Raw genomic sequence first — 13,454 nt, 5'->3', positions numbered from 1 at the left:
CAATTTGTTTTTATTTCAGATTTCCTACTTGTGTATTCTATTTCCCCTTGCAACAAATACCAACATCCTATTTGCCTTCCCAATGCTGTATGTGCAAACGAACGTTGTTATATTGAAAATGTGCAACACCCACTGTGTCCTTGTGCTGTTCTGAGAGAAGTTGCCTGGTCACAGCTCATGATATAATTAAGAACCCGTTTGCACTCAGAACTGCTGGCCCAATTTTATTTGATTTCAGCAGATTTGTTCTACCATGACCTCCCATAACCAATTCCATCAATCCTGCCTTTTCTTTCCTTGCTTTTCATCCAGCTTTTTGGCATGTGCTTGGAGCTGCAGAGAGTACTTTTCATTAAACTGATTGGATTTTAATGACTGTCATCTGTCAAGCTGTGGGAGATGGAACTTGTGTTAAATCACAGATGAATACATTATCTACTGGGTAATTCGGATGAATGTAGGTGGTGTTTGAACTTTTATGGGGGGGAAGGGTTGAAGCAATAAAGTACTTTACATTCTAATGTGTTAATATAAAATGAATCTTGCAGTGAACTTGTGCATTGTAAACATGTTATGCTTCCTTTAAATACATTGTTCATTTCCCTCTCTTTGTTATTGAAATGTAAATTAAATCAACTAAATTATAAATATTTATATTTTCATATGTTACACATTCTCATATTTTAACATTATGAAACCAGGTTAGAGCAGCAATCCAACTACTCATCTTTATTCTGATGCCCTGCTGAGAAAATGAATACCGTAAAGATTTATTGGCTAGGATGCTGAGATTATCCTGCTGTTCTTTACAATTGCTATCACAGTTGCACAAGGACAGGAAACAACATCTATTTCAGAGGGATCCTTTGAACTAGCCTTAAATAACCCAATTTAGATCAATTCTGCTGCTCTGCTGTCCTTCTACTCAGGTGAATAAACAAAATTTTCTGTCGACAACCCGCTGTTTATCATGCATGTGACGCATTGAACAAACAGCAGCTGTGACTGACTCCAAAAGATGGTGGTGTTTTGCTTTTTCCTAGTTTCTTTTCTCAGGTGCTTTAGTTGTTGCTGTCCTTTTTTTGTTGCCAGTTTTGCATTCATATGATGGTTTCTCCTTGTGTTCCACGATTTTGGGGGGGGAGGGGTGCAGTGCGGCAAGGAGGAGGACAGCAGAATATATCTGTCTGTCTAAGATTCTGGTAACCTAATTGGAGGAGACCTCATTGCTGTTTGTTTGCTGATGGTTAGCAAGATAAGAATAGGCCATTCAACCCTCCAACCTATTCCGCCATTCAGTTAGAACACGGCTGGTCTGTATTTTAACTCAGTCTTCCCACCTTTTCTGTAATCCTTAATATCTTTGCCAAATGAAAAATAAATCAATCCCAGTTTTGAGATTTTTTACTGACACCCCATCCAAAATCGCTGTCAGTCTGGTTTGGAAGGACAAGTATTTTACTCAGCAACATCACACCCTTTATCTGTAAGCATTGGGTAGGAGTAGGAGTCCCCAGTACAGGGCAGAACCTTTGTTATGAATAAAGTTAACTAAACAAAGTGAATGGATTTTCGAAGCTCGTAAAAACAGAAGTGACAGATTTCATAAAAGACAAATATTGTATTTCAAATAAAATGTCTTTAAAAATGTGTAGAGTCAGATATAAGATGATGCTTCTCTCAATTTATTGTACAGTACATTAATATACAGCATGAATTGATGTCTTCTGCCTCAGGAGATTCACAGTAGTCAAACCTGTTTTTCAAATACTGGCTAGAGTGTTCAATAAACAGTGTGACGTGTTTTTGTCCCTGATATCTCCATACTATTTGAAGTGATTTCAGCTAAAACAGAATGTGTCAATCGATGTATTACAGAACTTGCTCATTCTTCTGGTCAGTTGCTTTTCTTTCCACATGTCCATGATAATTCCAAATGTCCACATAGACAGGGTTCTTTATCTTAACTTCCCTATGTTTCCTGCATGATTTTCCCAAAAGGTAGTGGTATTGAAACATAGCAGGAATAAAATGTTGGAGAGTTTCGTTACTTACCAAAAGGAATATGCAGCCGATATCCCATTCTGCTGACAACATTGTAACATGGGAAGGCTCACTGAGGCTCAGTAAACATACAGCAGACATCACTTGGTCTTATCTCAGACTGTCCACATCTCCATCTGTAGAGGAAATACGAAGTGGTGGACGGTAATATTAGCAAGCAGTGGCCACTTTAGATAATCTTTCAATTTGCTTGCACTGTGGCAATAGTTTCTTTTTACTGAGGGGAGGAAATTCAGAAACTGCTAGTTGATCATAAACACCATAATGTTTTTAAAATCTTGATTATAACTCTGCTCCCAGCTAACAGTGAAACATAAATCATTGCCTTATTTTTATCATTTCTCGGTATGCTATCTCTGTGGGGTCAAGTTGGGGGGGGGGGGGGCGGTGTTGGGGAGTAAATTATCATTTGACACTACACACTGATTTATTAGTTCCCATTTGTTTAATACATCAAAAAAGCAATTTGGAAGTTTATTGGAAAAAAACTGGATCATTTAAATTGAATGGCCCATGAGTTCGTTCATATGTTCCTCTATATCAGACACTGCTCAGGTTATTAAGGCCCCATTATGGTGGATAAGAAGCATGCACACATTTCCAACCAGAAGTGTGCCATTTGCCTTATTAGGAGAGGACAAATGAGACATCCTTCACCGAAGCCTATGCATAGCTTAGGGGCCCAATGGCTGTTTGAGGCACTGTTCTGTGGGATTGGTTTACCCTGGAGCAGCCCACTACTGTCAATTGTTCATAAACTTTAGGAAGTAGCAGTTTATAACAAATTGATGTTTTTCAAGAATCACAGTTGCAGATGTTTTTATTTATTGTTTGTCCCTGGAGAAGTTGTATAAGATAATCAATTTGCTGAAGTGCTGTTTTCTTTTTTTATGAAGAAATATTTCTGGGACATACCCAGCTATCATCTTTATTTTCTTTAAGACTAGCTGTAGCTGCTTTTTTGAGATCAAGTGGTGGGGGAGGTGATGACATAGTGGTATTATCACTGGACTGGTAATGTAGAGACCCAGGGTAATTCTCTGGGGACTGGTGTTCAAATCCCACCAAAGCAGATAGCTGAATTGAATGAAAATCTGAGATTAAAAGTCTACTGATGGCCATGAAACCATTGCTGATTATTGTAAAAACCCATCTGGTTTACTGCTGGCCTACATGTGACTCCAGATCCATAATGTGGTTGACTCTTAAATGCCCTCTGAACAAGGGCAGTTAGGGGATGGGCAATAATTGCTGGTCTAGCCAGTGACACCCACATAAAATGTGAACACATAAAATAAAAGGCTTTTGTGAGCATTGCTGCCACAGCCTGGGTTTGGAAATGTGGAGCGTAGAATATATTTCACTTAAACTGAGCAAATTACACTGAGATTAAATTGGACATGCGGTGATTTTGTCTGCTAGTCGCAGTGTAATTTAGCTGTTTTTGGTTTATTCACAAGATCCCTTATTTTCATACTGTGCAGTAACTGGGAAGAAAGCTATATTAGGATGGTCAACATAGTGGGAAATATGAGGAGACACATCAATTATCAATAAGAGTATTATACATTGCAAAGCACGATGGAGGACCTCAGTCAGGGATACTTTGAGAGCACAACTTTCAGCTCCCAGAGAGTGATCCTGCAAGACACATTTTTGTGCATTTTTTAACAATGATCTCACTGTGTAATAGTTTGTATTTCCTATATAAGTAAATAAACATTTTTGACAAGGTCAGGAGAACAATGTGGATTACAGCTATCATTGAAAGCAGATGATAAATATTTAACATTCCTCCATACATTTTTATAACAGGATGTTAACCCTACTTTTTCATCATTATCCTATACAATTCTATTACATTATCAGCAAGGAACTTACTTCCCAACTTAGAGTGACAAAGTTGCTGCTCCTCACATGAATAATGAGCTTTGTAGGGACTGACAGTAGCTATTTTAGAGAATAGTACTGATAGTGGAGCAGTTTAGTCCTGAAACATAATTCTGGGGTAAAGACCTTTCCCCCTGAAGTTCCATGTTAGAATGGGATTGTGGGAAATTACTGGAATCTATTAACGGACAGAGTGACTGAGCATTTGGAAAACTATAACAATTGTTAGGAGAATGGGGAGGTGATCTTACTGAAACATGTAAGAAGATTCTGAGTGGGATTGACAGGGTAGATGCTGAGACGATGTTTCCTCTCGTGGGGGATCCTAGAACTGGAGGAGGGGATTTTATGGAGCCCACAAGGGTTGGAAACATGGCCAGAGCAGTGACTTAATTAGCTGGGATGGGAAATTTCGATTTGCCGACGACAGATTGAGATGCAGATAGTCAGCAGCGTGTTGAGCATTAGGCCGGTTTGTGGTGGGTTCCTACCTTGCTTCCATGAATATTCATTGGCATAAAACTGTTTTTCATTACATCTTACCTTCAAGATAATGTCAGCGGTGCACAAGAATCTCGTAGCACCCGATTCATCATTGTTTAAAGGTGACATGCACCAGCATGCTTTGTGCAGTTGTGTGTAAAGTCAGTGTTTTTCCTTGTTTAACTCTACGGCACAAGGGAGGGGAACAGGAGAATGGACTCTTGCATGGAGGCTAGGGACCAGCAAGGGTGAGTCAGTGGTGAGTGGGGACAGTCAGTCAAGGTAAGAAATTGAGGGGCCTAAAGGGCAGTGTCATTATTGTCTAAATGTGTGCCCATCTCAGTGTGTTGGCAGAGTCCTTACAGGGCTTTGAGTTCACCGATAACATTTCAATTACCTCCGCTGAGAGTGCTGTCAGACAATGCCCTTCACAATGCATAAAAGGGAGGGCCAGCTGAGCCTGCCAGTTTAGCCATGTCCCACAGAGTGTCGAGTACAACACTGGACACTAACGTTAACATTCAATGAAGAGTGAACAAAAAAAAACCGCAACATTGCCTCATCCACAATAAAGGAAATGTACCTAACTCCCCTGAAACTATCAGTGTGTATCAGCCATGAGGGGTGCCAGTACATTTAACTCTCTGACTAAGCTAGTCTCAACAAATATCGATGATGCACACATGAATAAAGTGAAACCAATGTAATGCGAAATATTTACAAGTGAAATTTAATTTTGAAAACACTCTTGCCACCTTTGTACATTCAAGTCTTATGTTAATGGTAATGGAGTTGGGTAAGAAGGTTGTGGCCATGATGCAGAGCCCCACTTGTTTGACCAGGAAGCTCTTTAATAGGCTGCCCTTGGATGCAGCATTGTCAGCTGATGGTAGTATTCACCAATGAAAAGCTTTCCCTGCCATTAAATCTAATGTGTCTTCCATGCTCGCCGCTGGGACTTAGAATTTTAATTATTATCGTATGGGAAACTACAAAAAAGAGAGAAAGGGGGAAGAGTGGTGCACAGTTCCAGATACAATGCTGGGAACGGAATGCTGTTGCCAAAATCATGGTCGAGGGCACAGTCTAAAAATTGGAGGTCTCCCATTCTAGACGGAGATGAGGAGGAATTTCTTCTCTCAAATTATCATTAATCTTTAGAACCCCCTTCCACGGAGAGCAGTGAAGGCTGCACCATTGAATATATTCAAGGCTAAGTTAGATAGATTTTTAAGTGACAAGGGAGTCAAGGATTATGGGGGACAGGCAAGAAAGTGTGGTTCAGGCCACAATCAGATCAGTCATGATCTTACTGAATGGCGGAGCAAGTTTGATGGGCTGAATGGCCTACCCTGTTCCTATTTCTTATAATCTTATGAATCTGATCAAAGAGAGTCAACGGGGATTGGAAGGGTAGATTTTGTCTGTCTAAACCAGTAGCTCTCAAAATGATAAAAACAAAAAAACTGCAGATGCTGGAAATCCAAAACAAAAACAGAATTACCTGGAAAAACTCAGCAGGTCTGGCAGCATCGGCGGAGAAGAAAAGAGTTGACGTTTTGAGTCCTCATGACCTTTCGACAGAAAGGTCGAAGCGTCATGAGGACTCGAAACGTCAACTCTTTTCTTCTCCGCCGATGCTGCCAGACCTGCTGAGTTTTTCCAGGTAGCTCTCAAAATGTTTTGGTTGAAGAGTCCCTTTTCAAATGAATTAATAATCTTGGAACCCATTATCTCAATTGGGGAAAACAACATCCTTGGAAATCTGTATTTTGGTGCCTTTCTTTGAATTTAAGTGGGCACCGCTGACAAGGCCAGCATTTATTGCGCATCCCTAACTGCCCTTGAGAAGGTGGTGGTAAGCTACCTTTGTAAACTGCTGCAGATCATATGGTGTAGGTACACCCACAGTGCTGTTAGGAAGGGAGTTCTAGGTTTTTAACCCAGTGACAGTGAAGAAATGGCGATGTATTTCCAAGTCAGGATGGTGTGTGGCTTGGAGGGGAACTTGCTGCTGGTGGTGTTCCCATGCATCTGCTGCCCTTGCCCTTCTAGATGGTACAGGTTGTGGGTTTGGAAGGTGCTGTCAAGGAGCCTTGGCAACTTGCTGCAGTGCATAGTATTTATATGTGCAGTGTCACAGCATTTATATGGCTGGTCCAATTAAACATGTGGTCAATGCTGAACGTCTCCCCCAGAATGTTGATGGCGGGAGATTCAGCAATGGTAATGCTGTTGAATGTCAAAGGTTTAGAGTCTCTCTTGTCGGAGACGGGTCATTGCCTGGCACCTGTGCAGAATGAATATTCCTTATGTAGTAATGACATTTTTTTTTAAAACTCCCCTCTCTTGAATAAGGCTGATCTCACACTGAAGCCCATCACCAGGCTAGAGAACTTTGATAACTAGAAGTCTATTTAGAGGTCTTCATGCTGCTCTCAGTGCTCCTCCATGTTTGTTCCTCTCCAGAAAGAGCTAGCCAGCCCACTTGCAGTGCACATCTAATGGTCACACTCTGGTCCCACCTCCCACCTGAAACCAAGTTCACCTCCGGCTGCCGCTCACTCACTCACTCTTGACCATGGCACCTGCTGACTGTGGCACCATGGGTTGTCGCCCCCATTTCCTACCCATAAGACCAGTCCTGCTCAGAAAACACTTTCGAGTTATTTTGCAGACGTCCTGGAAGGTTTCTAGGGGCACCCAGGGATCTGCAGACCCCAGTGTGAGAACTATTCATCTAAACTAGTTCAACATTTTTGAGGATTGCGCTAGTATTGCAGATATCAGAGTGGCCGACAATTTTTTTACATGGACTTTCAAAGACGTTTGATCAGCAAAAGCACTCAAAATTGGAGGTTATCTTGTGACATGAGAGGGGAGAAAGGAGACAGATAGCAGGAAAAAAAGGAATGTCTGATTGGAGGAATGTGAAATTTAGTTTCCCCATAGGGATTTGTACTAAGCTCTTAGTTTTTCAGCATATATATCACTGACTTGGAACGGCGAACTGTATCTTCAAACATGCAGATTACACTGAATTAGGACGCACAGTGGATTACGTAGATGGGAGCAGGAAGTTACAAAAGGACATAGATACATTGGGCTGAATTATCCCCCATTGGGAGTGAAGTTAAAAGGCAGACTGGTGCCAGCACGCTTCTGATCAACTCCCTCGATTGGGGGCATGGCGCCATTTTAATTGGGAGGTTCAATTAAGGCCCGCCCAGCATAACCTCCGCATGAGGGGAATCCCAAAATCGAGAGTGCGCTCTTTCACTCATGCGCATGAAAGAGCGTACTCATCTTCCTGAGGCTAAGTGCAGCCTCAGGGAGATCGGTTCTAAATGTTAAAAACCTCAAAATAGAAAAATAAAATTTCCTTAACATGTCCCCTCATGTGACAATGTCACATCAGCTGGGACATGTCCATAATTTTTGCAAAAGCTTTATTAAAATTTTTAAAAACCTACATGAAACCTCATCCCGCCCGTGGATGAGGTTTCATGCTTTTTCTAATTCCCGCCAGGGCTCCTGGCCTGCCTGCCAATCTTAAGGTTGGATGGGCAGGTCCTTTAATTACTTAATTGACTCTGTCAATGGCCTCAATTGGCCATTGACAGGTCGGCGGGCGCACAGCTGATTTCGCTGCGCCCCTGCCTACCTGAAAATTTAAATGGGGCGCGGTGACATCAGGAGTTCTGCCCGATGGCATCGCGCGTCATTTTACGTGTCGGCGAGTGGGCCCCGCCCCCGCTCGCCGACAGGAAAGTCCTACCCATTAAGTGAGTGGGCAAAGCTGTGGCGAAAGGAGTTCAATGTGTAAAAATGTAAAGTCATCTACTTTGTATCTGAGTGAAGCCAAATCAGAATATTATTTAAAAGTGAGAAACTAGGACCTGTGGAGGAGCAAAGGCATTTAAGTATCCATGCACACAAATCACTAAAAGCTGCTGCAGAAGCAAATAACAATGAAAAAGAGAAATGAGATGTTGGCCTTTATCCAAGGGTTGAAATTCAAAAATAAATTACTGATGTTTAGTTGTACAGAAGCTTAATCAGACCCTATCTAGAATGATGTATTCTGTTTTGAGCACTGCATCTCAGGAAAGACATAGAGTTTGGATTAGGTACAGTGCAGATTCACCCTAGAATGATGCCAGGACTTAAAGTGCTAAATTATGATGACAGGTTGCATTAACTTGGTTTGTATTCCCTTGATAATAGAAGATTAAGGAAAGATTGAATTCAGGTGCTTAAAATAATAAAGATATTTAGAAAAAAGCTTCATCCTTTGGTGGAGCAATCCAGAACAAGAGGATATAATCTTAAAATTAAAGCTGGTCCATTTAGGAGTGAAATCAGGAAGCACATTCTCCACACACAGGATATTGGAAATTTGGGACTCACTTCCCGAAGGACAGCAGTCAATTGAAATTTTCAAAACTGATATTGATAGATTTTTTTTTAAGTAGTGTACTAAGGGGTGTGGATCAAAAGCAGATAAATGAGTTGCGGTACAAATCAACCATGATGTAATTGAATGGCAGAACAGGCTCAGGTAATTAGTTGGTATGGCCCTGTGTCTAGATGAATCTCTAACAAGATGGATTTGTAATAATATGCAAACATATGTGCAAGCTCTGACCGTGTTGTTCAGAAGTTATAAGCTCACTCTGATTTAATGGTAGAGGGGAGAAACAGATGGGTTTATTGGTGTGCAGATATGACAACTAGATAGCACTATACATTCAGGGAGAAAATAAAAGTAGCAATGAGAATAGTGGGTGACATTTGAGCTCAACTGCACCATTAAAATGCAACATATCAAAGCTAAAGTTGGCTCCACAGGTGAAAGTAATGGCTGTAGATTTAGGAGAATGTTAAAAGACTTATATTGTAGGCAAATGCAAAACATGACATGATGTGAAATTATTCACTGTTTATTGGTTGGCCTGCACTCTGCTAGTGGAAATCCTTAATTATAGGATAATGTTTTGACACACGAATTCTTTACTGATCAAGTCTAAAATCTTTGGATTCAAAGGTTATAGGGAAAATTTCTCTCAACAAAGTGATGCTGCAATTGAAAGCTTTATCATTTATCTTGATATCACAGTAATATCCTCCACTTACTGGGGCAGGGATTTGGCGTGCAGCATGCTTTTAAAGTGTATTTAACACTGTTGACAGGAATTTTCTTTTGTTCACTTCTAATAATATGTATTATGCCTCCTTTATAGATGGTGGTGCTAATGGATCCAATGGAGGATCCTGATGACATTCTACGAGCCAACCGCTCTCGAGAGAAGTCATACATGTTTGATGTGACCTTCAATTACACTGCATCTCAGGTGAGATATTTAATATTGTACAAGATGTCCGTTTGAATGGTGTGTCCAGTTTTGGTCTCCTCACCTGGTGGGTGGTAGTGAAGATCTGGAAAGAGTATCAATTATGCCCAAGGAATAACTAACAGAAAAAGATACTATTAAATTAATGATTTTGAAAGTAAGAGAGTAAAGCATGCACTTCAAAACCATAACAATGTGATGTTGAGGCCTGGGGTAGTAGATTACATTATGCCAGGTCCATGCATTTGCAATTAATTAATACAGGCTAAATAAAGACACATAATCAATTCACCATTTCAATAGTACAAGCCTAGAGATGGACAGTACTGAGCAGAATTCTGACCCTAAAAACCCAAAACAATTACAATTCTTAAATTTACATTACAGTAATTTTGTTTGATGACAATGTAGATTCAGACTAATCATGATGTAGGTTAAGATTTGAACAGATGACCCTCTGATAAGGAGTCCAGTATTTATTAGTTTTCACAGCCTCTCTTGAGGAACTCTGCTCAGCAATTTCTGGCAGCAAAGTTGAAAGAATTTATTTGCCTTATTTGTTTCAACTCAGTTTGAATTGAGCACCACTTTGACATTTCTGGCTATGATCTTCCAGGTACAGACCCTTAAATAAGGTGCTTTACTTCCCCCTTTTTAAAACTACAAAATTAAATTCCTATTGTGAAATTGAATAAATTTGTGTGGGTGTAGATCTTCAATTAGGCAGGGCTCAAATTAGACCAAACCTTGGACATAGTGAACCAACTTGAACTCGAGGGATTATCAATTTCTACTTTACATTCAGTGCTTATCCCCTCTCTATGTACTGTTTACTCACCTAGGTACTTATTCCTCCTTTATTTATCACCTATTCCTCTTCTACAAGATAGTTTATGTGCAAGGTAGTTCCACACACAAACTGAGCAGATCTCATGGCCTTCAGCTTGAACCATAGTCTTCCTTGACACCACCTCCTGCACCAGTAGTCCAAATACCATTTTGTGTCTTCTCAATTGTGGTACGAGAAAGTCCCACAATTAATGCATTAGCTTTACAGCGACTCAATCCATGCAAATCACACTGCAATGGTCATGTGTCACTTTGCTCTGAAATTGTTTATATAATTAAATGCAGAATCTAGTGATATTGTTCTACGCAAAATCATTTCCACTAATTTCAACCAGTACCTTATTAGGGCTTACTTTTGTCAGGCAGCTATATATTGTGCAACTTTGACATGGTATTTCTCTCCCATAGTTTAGTAATTGCTTCAGAAGTACAATTTTTTTCTTACTCTATAAATTCTTATCTTCCTCATCCATGTGTATGACAGGGCACTATACTGTGTTAGAAAATGTGCATTGTAGTTGATTCGGCTGCAGAAACAAATGCAAACTACTTGGGAATGTTAAAGGATGAAGCAGGAAATTGGATTCTCAGCATATCTTATAGATAAAATCTCACTGAGGATAAAGCTTGATGCCATTTCATTAGTACAAGCTCTGGAGGTTTCGGGAGCAATTTCAGTGGTGCCTGACTGGATAATGCCTTTGTGATTGGAGCTTCCATTGTAGCATATGCAGGGTTTTTTGTATTTCGTTCTCTATTCTCCCTTGAGATCCGACATAGACTGGAAAATTGCAGCTGTGAATTCTGTGGTCAATAACGTGCAGAAAGAATGAGCATGCGGCGGTAAAAATGAGCAAAATTTTAGAAAAGCAAAAGTCAACTGCAACAACAACATCTATTTAGCACCTTCAGTGAAGCAAAACCTCCCAGCGCACTTCACAGGAGCCTTATGCAACAAGATTTTACCCCAGGCTCCATTAGGCGATATTGCAGCAGATGACCAAAAGCTTGGTCACAGAGGTAAGTTTTAAGGAGCGTCCTAAAGGAGGGAAAAGAGAGGCTGAGAAGTTTAAGGAAGGAATTTGAGAGCTTGAAAGACTTAGCAACTTAAGGCACAGCCAGCAATAGCGAGGGAAACTAGAACGGAAAGAATTTTTAACAAATTCATGGCGCTGATTTAATATATGACAAACAAAACAGGATTTCCTAAAATGTATGTTGGATCATGGTTGTGGAACACCAGTTAATTGGATGGTTTTGAGCTGGAGCCTACAGCTTCCTGGCATTTGCTGGAGGGTGTATTTTGTCAATATTCGGTTGAGCTACTAGAGATAATGCTATTCTATGACTGAATGTTTCACCTGGGTATATGAAAAGCAGACTTGGCTGCTTCGTACTGCCACAAGCTGATCTTCCACAGACTGATAGAGAGCAGAATTGACAGCAGTAGTAAATCTGCAGCTCAGAGTTCCCTCCTCCTCCTGTTGTGATGCTAACTTGCACTGAATGATTCATGTGAGTATCTAAATGGGTAAGAGGAAAATCTAGGACAAATAAACCAGTAAGAGTTTGTTTAAAGATACAGTCATCTTAGTTGGAGATCCAGTATTATTCCGTATCAGACAGATTGTGTAATAATGGCCTGCATTGTACTATAATACCTATTGGTTAAGGATGCCCAGAACAGTATATTATTGACTATTTAATGATATAGAACCATAGAAAAGTTACAGCACAGAAGGAGGCCATTCGGCCCATCTTGTCCACGCCAGCCTGAGGACACCCAGGTGCCCTTTCTAATCCCACCTTCCTGCACCCGGCCCATAGCCCTGCAGCTTACAGCACTTGAGGTGCAGGTACAGGTACTTTTTAAAAGAGTTTAGAGTTTCTGCCACTACCATCAACTTGGGCAGTGAATTCCAGATGCCCACTACCCTCTGCATAAAAAAGTTCTTCCTCATGTCCCCCCTACACCTTCTGCCACTTATCTTGAATCTATGTCCCCTGGTTCTAGAATTCTCCACCAAGGGAAACAATTTTATCCTGTCCACTCTATCAATTCCCCTCATAATTTTGTACACCTCAATCAAGTCACATTTCAGCCTTCTTTGTTCTAAGGAAAATAACCACAACCTATCCAATCTTTCCTCGTAGCTGCACCTTTCTAACCCTGGCAACATTCTTGTAAACCTCCTCTGCACTCTCTCCAGAGTTATTACATCCTTCCTGTAATCCTTCAAGAGGTTTGTTACAGTAAAAGCCCAACAATTTTTGATTAAACAGAAACACATTATGTACCCTGCCTTTCCAATTTTTCTTCCTTGAGGGGAGGGGAAATGGGATAAACATCAAGTTGGGATCTTCTGACACCACCACAATACAGATTGAGAACTCAGGGGAAAGTGGGGAAAGGCAGAACAGGACAGGACAAGTCACCATTTGAACTTTTTCCTCTCTCTTTAACCGCAGCAAGAAAACGAGGTCTTCACAGTAAGGGGGGAAAACAAAATGAGAACTTCACCTTCTTCAACCTTTTCCTGGTCCTTGGTTCTGCTCTGAGTTTCTGGTCCATTGGTCAGCGACCCAATGAGCGATGAGTTGCTGTCTCCACAGGCTAGGCATAAAGACCGTCTTCTGTTCTGGCTGCTTCTGGCCTCCACGAATTGATACTATACTGTAACATAGTCATTTATTGACGATATCTGGTACAGTGCTGTAGCATAGTAACTTGTTAGTGATAGTTCTAACCACAGCAATGTGGTTGGCTGTTAAAAATGCCCTCTGAACACGGGTAATTAGGGATGGGTAATAAAT

The 13,454-nt window shown here is 40.7% G+C and overlaps 1 protein-coding gene across 1 annotated transcript in view; it reads left to right on the top strand.

Annotated features, from left to right (window-relative positions):
- kif19 (kinesin family member 19) overlaps nt 1-13,454 on the top strand; it is a 227,670-nt gene that overhangs the window by 112,863 nt on the left and 101,353 nt on the right. Inside the window, exon 3 of the mRNA XM_041216831.1 lies at nt 9,681-9,791. Within this exon, the coding sequence (XP_041072765.1) occupies nt 9,681-9,791 (111 nt within the window). The remainder of the gene's footprint in view (nt 1-9,680; nt 9,792-13,454) is intronic.

This window comes from Carcharodon carcharias, chromosome 22, assembly GCF_017639515.1.
Source record: "Carcharodon carcharias isolate sCarCar2 chromosome 22, sCarCar2.pri, whole genome shotgun sequence".
Classification (NCBI taxonomy): Eukaryota; Metazoa; Chordata; class Chondrichthyes; order Lamniformes; family Lamnidae; genus Carcharodon; species Carcharodon carcharias.
Note: the sequence above shows the minus strand (reverse complement) of the source record. Positions and strands in the feature narration are given on the sequence as shown.